General features: G+C 42.8%; 1 protein-coding gene across 1 annotated transcript in view; it reads left to right on the top strand.

Moving 5' to 3' along the window:
* LOC134436745 (potassium voltage-gated channel subfamily KQT member 4) overlaps positions 1 to 12,500 on the top strand; it is a 212,654-nt gene that overhangs the window by 123,048 nt on the left and 77,106 nt on the right. The window contains exons 6-8 of the mRNA XM_063186096.1: positions 3,791 to 3,901; positions 4,811 to 4,906; positions 9,923 to 10,011. Of these exons, the coding sequence (XP_063042166.1) occupies positions 3,791 to 3,901; positions 4,811 to 4,906; positions 9,923 to 10,011 (296 nt within the window). The remainder of the gene's footprint in view (positions 1 to 3,790; positions 3,902 to 4,810; positions 4,907 to 9,922; positions 10,012 to 12,500) is intronic.

Here is a 12,500-nt window from a genome sequence, read left to right as displayed (position 1 = left end):
GGGCCCTATTTCTCCCCCATGAGGGGCCCCTTTAAGCCTGAAGTGCCCGGGCCCTATTTCTCCCCCATGAGGGGCCCCTTTAAGCCTGAAGTGCCCGGGCCCTATTTGTCTACCAGCCCAGTCCTGCTCACTTCTGTTCTGCTGGCGGTGCTGCGTGTGTGAAGATGAGATGAGGAGTTGCTATTTTAGTGGCGTAATAAAAACTCAGCTTCTGTAAATAGGGGCCCATGAGATCAGTGGTTCCCAACCTTTTTTGTCTTGTGTACCCCCCCCAAGTCTTTTCGTTGTGCCATGAGTACCCCATAAGTCATGTTCTATATCACTTTCTATATTCCAATGTCACTAAGCTCCATACATTTGTTAAAACTACATTTTTCCAAGTACCCCTAGTGGTCCACGTACCCCTGGTTGGGAACCACTGCCCTAGCTAGATGCTCCTTACTACACTTCACTTCTGCTGCCGGTGCCTGTGGTGTGAAGATGAGATGAGGATGAGCTATTTTAGTGACGTACAACTCTGGCTCTGTGCTCATTCTGGGGGACACTAACTAAAGTGAAATGTGACATTCAGGGAGGAGGTGGTGAAAACAGGGTCATGCCACACTGTACTTTTGGACTACTTTAAAGGGACACTGTGTAAGATTTTTAGTTGTTTCTTTCCAGAATTCATGTTATCATTAAGTGACATTCGGTTATGGCAAAGACCGCCCTAACAATGTCAACTTTTCATGACCATAAAGCATTTAGGACACCAACACTATGTTTATCACTCAATCACAACTGTGTCATGACACTCTTTTGACACTATTATGTCACTGTTATGTCATCCGTATGACGCCAGCATCAAGTGAAGTGTTACCATGACTTTCATAATGGAGTAATGGAGCTACTTTTATGTGTTATGTATCAGCTTATTTCCCGCACCTGGGCTCAGTGAGGAGTGCACACGTTCACTCTTTTAGCTCTTTTCACCCAGACAATAGGCCTACATTATTGATGCGAGGCTCTTTTGAAAGGATACACTGAGAACAATTGCCGGATGTTTCATGTAGTTAACCATGTACAGCAGGGATGGGAAACCTATGTCTCGAGGGCCGTTTGCGGCATATATTGTAAAGGAATCTTACAAATTACATTTACATTACAATTATGTTATATTCAGGGGACATAGACTCATTATAGGCCTAAATTGCAGGGGTCTTAAGTTTGTGTTCATAGTACGGTCCTTGTAGGACTTTTACGGCCCTTGGAGGAATTTGAAGTGGCCGCTTGAATGAAAAAGGTTCCCCACCCCTGCCCTGTACTTAACCATGTACAGCAAGGCCCTGTTGTGTTAATTTTTTTGTTATTTTGAATTGTATTTTCCACTTTTATTTCCATTAAAGCGGCACTATGTAGGATTAAAAGTTTGATTAATCACTGTCCCGAGTCAGCCGATGCCTATTTGAGTCAATAGCAAGTGAATGATGATTCTCGCGACCACTTTCACGGACCGCTGTCAGAAAACCCTGAATGTAACTTCTGACAGAGCGACCCGGTCTAGAGTCGAGAAACACTTCTCATACGAAAAATCGCATCTGTCTCAACTGCTGGCCTTCTGTAATGAAAACAGTCTCACAGAGAGCTTAGTTAAACTGCATTTTTTGATGATGGTGTAGATTTTGAGACAGGCATGCCACGGGCACAGCGCACACTACGTAATCCTACATTGTGCTCCTTTAACCCATTGATGCCTAAAGCACTTACAAAAAAGGCTGCTGAATGTCTAAACCCTTTTTAAGAAAAGGTACCCACATAAAATATGTATACTATAAAAACCTAACTATCTCAGCCTCTGAAGCACATACTGTAAAAACATGCAATAAGTTGCATTTAAAAGCTAAGACTCTCATTTCGCATTTGAATATGTTCATTCAACTCAAACATACCAAGACTTTAAATAAAATTGTCTTAAATCTCAGCAGCCTGAATGTTGCGTCATGCAGCTTCAGGCACCGGGGCCAATGTTGCGCAACGCAACATCCAGCATCAATGAATTAATTGAACAGTAGTAGGATAGAGGATAGGAAATGAGAGCGAGAGAGGGATTGGAGAGGATTGGTTTGGGAAATAAACCTCTGGTTTTGAATCAGTCCTTGGTCTCCGGGGGTTAAAGAGCCACTACACAACATGTGCAAGATAATTAATCACCTTGACAGCGAGTAGGCCGATGCTAAATGACTCATTAACAGGTGAGCTGAGCGCTGCTGAGTCTCCGCTTTCGAGGGTGGAAAATGAAAATTAACCCCACTGGCCAAACATGGCTGATGGTGCTGGAGAATATTTGCAAACTTGCAGTCAGAAAATATCACTTTAAGTTAATACACTGCAGTAGACGTACATAATTGTGTTTGTATTGATTGCTAGGCTAGTAATCTAGTCCCACCCGCAAGCAGCCAAAATTATTTTTTTCCTGTGAGTGGGTCTAGCCTCAGACAATGCCCCAATGCCCTGAATCTGGCAGACCAAGTACAGTGCAGGAGATTTGTTTTGATTTGTTGTGAATATTTAGTAATAATAATAATAATAACTTGGTTTTATATAGCGCCTTTCAAGGAACCCAAGGTCGCTTTACATTGGGGGGGGGTTGGGGGTTGGGTTGGGGTTGAAGGGGCAGGGGATGGGCCAGTGAAGTTAAAGTCCATATGCCTCTGTGAATAGATGTGATTTCAGGTGCTTCTTGAACGTAGCCAGTGTGGGGGCCTGGCGTATGTTGGGAGGTAGACTGTTCCAGAGCGTGGGGGCAGCAACACAAAAAGCTCTGTCACCAACAGTACGGAGTCTGGCTCGGGGGATGATGAGATTGTCCTTTTCAGAAGACCGCAGAGACCTGGACTGGGAGTGGGGTTGGAGGAGATCGGAGAGATACTGAGGAGCAAGAGAGTGTAGTGATTTGTATGTCAGCAGGAGAATTTTGTACTGAATGCGGGACTTCACTGGGAGCCAGTGGAGCTGTCTGAGTGTGGGAGTAATGTGTTGCCACCGCTTTGTGCGAGATATAATTCTGGTTGCTGAATTTTGAACATACTGTAGTCGTTCCAGGGCTTTCTTGGGTAGGCCATACAGTACCCCATTGCAGTAGTCCAGGCGGGAAGTAATGAAGGCATGGATAAGTGTTTCGGTCACAGAGTCAGAGAGTGAGGGCCGGAGTCTGGAGATGTCTTTGGATGCAAAGTGGACAGGGTTTTTAGGTAGTGACGTCAAAGTGTTGGCCAATAGGCACAGGCACAGTTTGAAAAACAATGGGTTGTTCCCACCAACATTCTTCCGATGTCTCATTGATCGGGGCCAGACTAAATATTCACATTTAATGTCACATTTAGTCTGGCTTGTCACTTTTACTTGTCACATTTAGTCTCGCTAGAAACATGGGATGCAGAAACCTAATGGCACATCAAAAACTTCCCTGGTTTGAACACATATAGTAGACACCCTTGCTACATACACCACTAACTTGTTGCGTCAAGCAGGAAGCAGCGTTTTTTGTAGACTTTGGAAGTCAAGTTAGATATTTCTGTCCACTATGGTTCCCGAGCATGCATCTCCACCTCTCTAAGACCAAGCTGATCTCTCCGTGATCAAGCAAATAGATTTGTGCTTGCAAACGCGGCTATTGTTCCATAGATGCTGCTCACCGGTAGTGTGTATTTGATTGGCTGTTGACAAATGTCACTCAGCTGCAGTGTGTGTTTGATTGGCCGTTGAGGAATGTCACTCACCTCTAGTGTGTTTTTGATTGGCTGTTCCCCAGATCACGCTGACTACGATAGGCTACGGTGACAAGACGCCCCACACCTGGCAGGGTCGCCTGCTGGCAGCCGCCTTCGCTCTCCTCGGGGTCTCCTTCTTCGCCCTCCCAGCTGTAAGTCCCTCCTCTCACCTCATCTCTGCTTCCCATTGGCTCTTGTGTCCATCAATCTTTTCTAATAGCCAATTGGGGTCTCCTTGGGTCTCCTTCTTCGCCCTCCCAGCTGTAAGTCCCTCCTCTCGCCTCATCCCTGCTTCCCATTGGCTCTTGTGTCCATCAATCTTTTCTAATAGCCAATTGGGGTCTCCTTGGGTCTCCTTCTTCGCCCTCCCAGCTGTAAGTCCCTCCTCTCACCTCATCCCTCCTGTCCATTGGCTCTTGTGTCCATCAATCTTAGTAGCCAATAAGGATGCTCTCCCTCTTTTCCCTGCCTACTGTAAGTCCCTCCTCCTGCCTCTCCCCCCCTCCCCATTGGCCCTTGTCTCCATCAATCCAACTAATCTCTGCTAATAGCCAATAATGATCAGTCTCAGACAGAAAGAGCTGATTGTCCTTGTGGTTATCAATCAAATATGTAGGCCTATGTGCAATACATGTTGAAGTGTGAATTTAACACTTTAAGAATATGACAAACACTGTAAGTATGAAATGCAACTCTATTGGTGTTGAATGAACACTGACAAAAAATGACTGTGTAACCCCACCTCCTATTGGCCCTCCAGCTCGTTGGTCTAGCGCTGTAGCCAATGGCAGTGGAGGTTATTGTGATGTGAGGTGTGATTTCCTCCTGGCAGGGTATCCTGGGGTCGGGGTTTGTGTAACCCCACCTCCTATTGGCCCTCCAGCTCGTTGGTCTAGCGCTGTAGCCAATGGCAGTGGGGATCATTGTGATGTGGTGTCATCTCCTCCTGGTAGGGTATCCTGGGGTCGGGGTTTGAATTGTGATGAGGTGTGATTTCCTCCTGGCAGGGTATCCTGGGGTCGGGGTTTGAATTGTGATGTGGTGTCATCTCCTCCTGGTAGGGTATCCTGGGGTCGGGGTTTGCCCTGAAGGTGCAGGAGCAGCACAGGCAGAAGCACTTTGAGAAGAGGCGGACGCCTGCAGCCAACCTCATACAGGTACATACCGCCCCCTACCTGCCTGGAGACAGGTACATTACATTACATTACATTACATTGCAGCCAACCTCATACAGGTACATAGCGCCCCCTACCTGCCTGGAGACAGGTACATTACATTACATTACATTACATTGCAGCCAACCTCATACAGGTACATAGCGCCCCCTACCTGCCTGGAGACAGGTACATTACATTACATTACATTACATTACATTGCAGCCAACCTCATACAGGTACATAGTAGGGCTGCACAATTAATCGAATTTTAATCAAAATCGCGATTTTGGGGATTTTGATCATAAAACATGAAAATCGCGATTTTATGGGAGGAAATTCAGTGTCCCATCTAAGCTGCGCGCACCTGCAGACTTGTGCACTGCTCGCACGTTCTCAGCACAAAGACATTTCAGCCAATAGTAATATTGTTGACAACTGTCTCTGGGTGGAGGATAAGTCTGTGAACCAATAACCAGCCAGTACTGAGAGGGGCGGGCGGCAGCATTTTGGCAGGCTGGCTGGTAGTCGGAGACGGAAATCTCCGTGTCAGTGCACTGACTGCTGGGCAGTGGAGGGGAGTTGTTTCATCCTAATGGTGGATATATATGAGGAATTCAAACATTAAACCAGCCATTGCATGATGCTGGAGTCTCTGAAGGTGTTTTGAAACTATGTGCTTTGACCAGCAACTGTTTGTGATTATGGAAAACCAAGAGAAATAGCTTTAATTCTGGTCTAAAAAAATCGCTAGTTAGCATGCTAACACAAACGAAATAAGCTAAGTAATGTTGTCTACAACAATTAGAGTGGCTATAGCCTACTCACTTCTCATTAACACAAACCTGCGTGTAGATATCATAGCTGTTTTGGTGGACAACTAATGTAAAGTTACACTGGTGCAGTGAGTTAAATTACAATGAGTGAAATTCAACACAATTTGTAGCTGCCATAGTTGCTTCTGCTTCCTACATTCTCAAATGTGTTAGCTTGCTAGCTTGACAAATGCACTGCAGTCCAAATTGGCAGAACCTAACAGAACTCTAGGCAATGATACACATCATGAAGCTATGTTTTATTTAAATGGTTATGTTTTCATGCTAAGTCATGAAGTATTACTTTACAGACCAGAGCATATGCATATTATTAAATTCAAAAGTGACAGCTCTTCAGCACAGCCCTTTGATCTCTCAACTCACTCTCTCTTTCCCTAAATAAAACAGAGAGATAACCTCCTTCTAACTCTCCTACTCACAGGTGCACTATCTCCAGTCCAGAACTGAAATGAGCTGGGAATCATACAATAGACAGCACACACGTAGCTGATCAAGTTGGTTATGCTGCCTTGCTTTGTGAGTGTAGTATAGGCCCCATCATGCAGACCACAGCTTGGTGGCCTAGGTACACACATGTTCTGGTCTTCACTCACCCTGCCCTGCCAATGTCATATTACAAATCAAATACAGTGATAACCCCCACTTCCTGAAATAGGCCCTACCTGTGTTTTTGCAAGTGATTTGGGAAAATACAGTGTGATGCCACTCAGTTGGCCTGTTGAGTAGCCAATAAGATCTTGCCACTGTAGGCCTATGGCATATTTTATCATATTCACTACATAAATTAACTGAAATTTTAAGAAACAGGTTTTTTTTTTTAATTTGGCTTTATTTATTTTTGATAGGCTACTCTGAATGGGAGGGGGCGTGTGTGTAATCGTGATTATAATCGAAATCGCAATTTTGATCAAAATAATCGTGATTATGATTTTTTCCATAATCGTGCAGCCCTAGTACATACCGCCCCCTACCTGCCTGGAGACAGGTACATTACATTACATTACATTACATTACATTGCAGCCAACCTCATACAGGTACATACCGCCCCCTACCTGCCTGGAGACAGGTACATTACATTACATTACATTACATTACATTATACATTGCAGCCAACCTCATACAGGTACATACCGCCCCCTACCTGCCTGGCAGTGGTGGACGAAGTACACCAGTTATGTACTTGAGTAAAAGTACAGTTACCTTGCATTGAAAACTACTCAAGTAAAAGTGAAAGTATTCACCTCACTTTTTTACTTGAGTAGAAGTACAAAAGTATCTGCCGTCAAAAATACTTAAGTACTAAAAGTAAAAAGTAAAAACTTAAAAATGAAGCCTTTGGAGCAATTTTAATATTTAAGTGTTGTAGGCCTAGTTTGGTCATATCTAATTAAATATCTGATTTGCATAGGCTATACCAACATGTTAGAACTAGGCCATAACAGGCCTCAGAAACACTGTGGAGTAAGTCCATGGATGTTATAGCATCAGAAGTTCATTTTCACCTCTCTAAACATTTAATACTGACCCTAACATGCCCAAAAGAACACATGAAAGGGCCATTAATATTAAATATGATTAGGCTGAAATTGATTATATGCCTATTAGAACAACTACTACAATACCCCCCAGTCCAGTCTACAGTCCAGTATTGGCCTACTTATTTGTGACGGCAAGGAGTTAGAGTAGTAGCCAATAAAGTACTTTGTTTATTTTTTGTTATAATTATAGTTTTGGTAGACCTCTTCTTCGTATTATTATTATTATTATTATTATTATTATTATTATCATCATCATTATTATTATTATTATTATTATTTTAATTTATTATTATTATTATTATTATTATTATTATTATTATTATTATTATGTAGTGTTTGGTTATGTTAAGGTTGGCTTAGGCCTATGTATGGACAAACAGACTTCTTGTGATTCTAAGCTACCTTTAAAGATAGGAACATCTTCAAATACTTGTAATGGTCTCTATTTGCTAGATGCCAATGATTTGCAATAGCCTACTTGATACAACTTAATTGGAACACTTATCTGTCTGATCATGAAAAAGCCTTTTGTGCCTGTGCACATCACTGGGCCAATATTTAGCCAAAGTCCACTTTTTTCTCTCTTTTTTTACTTTGTTGCTGTTGTTTTTTACAACCTCACTTTGGTGGTATTGCCAAAGCTTTTCATATCCACTGTAGCCTACTGACCTGACTAAAGGGAAAGGATACATGTTGCAAGGATACATGTTGCATGTAGCCTCACTTTGTAACATATGGTGGGCATGGCAATCCTCATGTAAAGATACAAACCCTTTACACTCCCTCTTTTCCATGAAGTTGAAGCAAATCATTTTTTTTGGTGACAGGGGAGTCTATTAGACAAGTAATTGATATCCCCAACTACTTCAGAAAATACTGCAATGTGAGGGGAAAGAATGCTATCATGGAGTTGTGCGCCTGGATAGTTTGGAATAAGCAGCATGTTTAGGCATCCTGTGTAGGCCATTGACTCAAGAAACCAACACGCTACAAAAGCGGCAATTAAGTGACTGTATTGTAAGCCATAACACATATAGCGCAGTAAGTCAAATAAGCAGTAGGGCCTACATTAAGTATCAATTCACTGATTATTCAGTTCAAACGCGAAGCCTATCTGACAAATTTCGTCGTCAGGCGAGTGCAGCCTGCGAGCTAAACCTCTCCCCCCTCACACAACGAATACGACGTGCAGATTAATACACTCTAACAACGTTATTGTCGCCTGCTTTATTGTTTTGCTGTGCTTTCTGCATGTTACTAGAAAGTACCGTTTCTTCTTATTTCAATTCGTCTCGCAAGTCGCAACAGTGGACACATCAGTGGTCTTGCTCTGCTCGCTTTCCTTCTGAAACTAATTCTGTACAGTGGAGCTTGTTGTCACGTGACACATTACAACCAATCACAATGGCGAATCTCTGAGTCTGCCAATCGGATTCAGTTTCACTTTCTTCACACAAGCGTGAAATCTCAGATTTCATTTGACCAGGGCATTAAAAATTAATTAATTCACCTGCCGTGTATCGCCTTAAATAAAAAAAAGGAACGAGTAAGGAACGAGTGTTTCTGTAAATGTAACGAAGTGAAAGTACTAAATTTCGCTTTGAAATGTAGTGAAGTAAAAGTATAAAGTCTTACCAAATAAAAATACTTGAGTAAAGTATGAAAGTATGAAAATGTTACTTAAGTACAGTAACGAATTACATTTACTTCGTTACTGTCCACCACTGCTGCCTGGAGACAGGTATTGGATATTGTATCATTACATTACATTTGGCAGACACTTTTATTGACCTGCAGCCAACCTTAGACAGGTATTGTATCTTTACATTACAGCCAACCTCAGGTATTGTGTCGCATCAAACACACCACACACACACACACACACACAGGCACGCACGCACGCACGCACGCACGCACGCACGCACACACACACACACACACACACAAACACACACACACAGACATGTAGAGCAGCACAGTCAGAAGGACTTTGAAAAGAGACGCATGCCTGCAGCCAAACTCATACAGGTATGGTATCATTACACAACATATCATTACATTACATTACATTACATTAACAGGAACAGGTATTGTATCATTACATTACATTACATTACATTACATTACAATACATTACATTACATTACATTACATATCATTACATTACATTACATATCATTACATTACATATCATTACATTAACAGGTACAGGTATTGTATCATTGCATTATATACAGATACAGGTATTGTATCATTGCATTAAGGGCCGTACACACACGTCGCTGCTAGTTACTCGCTCAGCGAATGAACTCAGTAGAATGTCAATGTGTTCCAGCGAGACTAGCAGGCGAGTAGGCGAGTACTGCACAAGCGATGCGATGTGGGCGGGTCCCGAGTTGAAAATATTTTATCTTCGAGCGAGGCGAGTAAGCGAGTAACCAATTGGAAGGCAGAGTTCGGTACTTCTTGCCTGTTCATTGGCAGTTAAAGCCGCGGGAATTTTCAGCAAACGTTCCATGAAACAGAGGCGAGTAGGCGAGCAAGCGAGAAGCTAGTAAATAGCAGCGATGTGTGTGTACGGCCCTTTACATTACACTGCAGCCAACCTCATACAGGTATATTTCTCTCTCTCTCCTTCCCCCAGGCTGCGTGGCGTCTGTACTCTACAGATGCGCGGCGCTCCTACTTGACGGCCACCTGGTACTTCTACGACAGTATGCTTCCGTCCTTCAGGTACAGTATCGTGGCCCAGTACACCATCCTGAGCTCCGACGACTGGCCTCCTTAGTTCCGTGGCCTGGGTTCTTTATTTCCGTGGCCAGGTCCTTTAGTTTCTCAGGCCCAGGTTCTTTAGTTCTGTGGCCTGGGTTCTTTATTTCCGTGGCCATGTCCCTTAGTTTCTTAGTCCCAGGTTCTTTAGTTCTGTGGCCTGGGTTCTTTAGTTCCGTGGCCAGGTTCTTTAGTTTCTTAGACCCAGGTTCTTTAGTTCCGTTGTCTGGGTTCTTTAGTTCCGTTGCCAGGGTCCTTAGCTTCTTAGACCCAGTATTCTGTAGTTCTCTGGCCCTGGTTCTTTAGTTCCGTGGCCAGGGTCTTTAGCTCATTGGGCCCAATATTCTGCAGTTCTGTGTCCCTGGTTCTTTAGTTCCGTGACCAGGATCCTTAGTTTCTTAGGCCCAGGTTATTTAGTTCTGTCGCCTGGGTTCTTTAGTTCCATGACCAGGGTCCTTAGCTTCTTAGGCTTAGTATTCCGTAGTTCTGTGGCCTTGGTTCTTTAGTTCCGTGGCCAGGGTCCTTATCTCCTCTCTACCCATACACCCCATCACTTTCATCACCCTCTCTATCCATTCCCATCAAACACAGGGAGATGCCATGCCATGTCGCGCCTAATAAACAGTTTATCAATGTCAGGTAGTCGGGGTAATATAGGCGTGAACTAATTGTTTTGTTTTACACACACACACACACACACACACACACACACACACACACACACACACACACACACACACACACACACACACACACACACACACACACACACACACACACACACACACACACACACACACACACACACACACACAAACACAAACACACACACAGTGCTCAGGCAAACATAGTTTATCAGCACTTAGTTATGTCCCTTTTATAATCTTACATTTAATAATCTTATTTGTTTGTTTAATGATTTGGTTCCTTTAAAGGTGCACTGCGTAAGATGTTTAGCAGTTTCTGTCCAGAATTCATGACTTTTCACAAAGACTTAACCACTACCATCAAATTCAAAAAGTATTCATTATGACTTTTCCATGTCCACCATTTTGAATGACCAGGCATGTTTAGCTGCTAAACTCGCTGTACTTTGGTCATACTAATACACATTAGTTTATTACGTGGTTGATATTCATGAAAAGATTAAATGTGGCAATAGGCAGCAGCCAGGGCTTTGAACCGTTATTTTTTTTCCAAACGTTCCGTTCCGAACAGAAACAGAATTATAACGTTTCCGGTTATGAGTTCCACCAATAAATTGACGTTCCCGAACTGGTTAGAACAAAAAAATATTTTTCCCGGAACGGTTAATTTCGTTCCTGTCAGCTGATTACTCCCCATAGGCCTAACAGATGGTAACCAAGAAAGACGGAAATGCAAATGAGTCAGCCTACTTCCAAACTGTTTATTCAAGCGGATGAAAATAATATCCTCCAGAATTTTGTCATTCAGGGATGACCTAAGCGGAGAATAAACCTCAATGATGAAAATGCGCGCTCCACACTGACTTGGGTCACGGGGAGCGCTATGATGGACATTGTGAGTTTGTACATATTTGAAGCGGCCATGGATGCCCTAATAATGTCGAACATTCTGGGTGCGCTTTACACACGCTTCTCTGCAATATCTTGCAATGATGCAATGGAAACTCTGCCCTTTTGTATGACAGTGGTTTCTCTTATTTAAGATGTGGAGTGGAGACTTTGTAATCCACAGCTCTCTCTCCATTCAGTCAGAGAATGTCTGATGTCACACAGGACGTGAACCTCAGCCGTCATGGTAACGTGCACAGGAAAATATAATTCCTTTTTTTTTTAGTTTGAGGAACGGTATTAACCGGTATTAACCGGTTACCATTATTTTTAAATAAGTGTTTCCGTTCCAGAACATAAAAAATAATAACGTTTCCGGTTTCGTTTCTGTTCCCTCTAAAATACAAAAAGTTCCTGGTTTTCATTTTCGTTCCTTGAACCGGTTCAAAGCCCTGGCAGCAGCACACAGTTTCAATGAGCAGCATACAGTAGCTGCATTAGCTTAGCTAGTCTGGCCACAATCCTACACAGCGCACCTTTAATGTCCTCAGTCTTTACAATGTTTTGTTTCATTATTTGAATTGAAATATGATTTATTTTGCAAAGATGGGGATACATGTCACAAACAATTCCACTTATCAGCAGAGAATTGAGAACTACCGGTATGTACTTATGTGTGTACAGTCTAGTATACGATAAATAGTGGTTCAGAAGCACAACTCTTTTGGACCTTATGGTGTTTTGATGGAAATACAGCAAGTGTAGCCCTTCAGTGCACGCCATACCTCCAGTGGTACGCTGTACTTAATAGTCATTGAAAAGTTCATTATCATAATACTTCAAATCTATGACATAACACAGTGCCTACAGTAACGCACTACGACTTGGTCATTGCCATTCTGATAACAGCAAGTTTAT

This window comes from Engraulis encrasicolus, chromosome 20 (genome assembly GCF_034702125.1).
Source record: "Engraulis encrasicolus isolate BLACKSEA-1 chromosome 20, IST_EnEncr_1.0, whole genome shotgun sequence".
Lineage (NCBI taxonomy): Eukaryota > Metazoa > Chordata > Actinopteri > Clupeiformes > Engraulidae > Engraulis > Engraulis encrasicolus.
The sequence above is the reverse complement of the archived record's forward strand: the minus strand, read 5'-3'. Positions and strand labels throughout refer to the sequence as shown.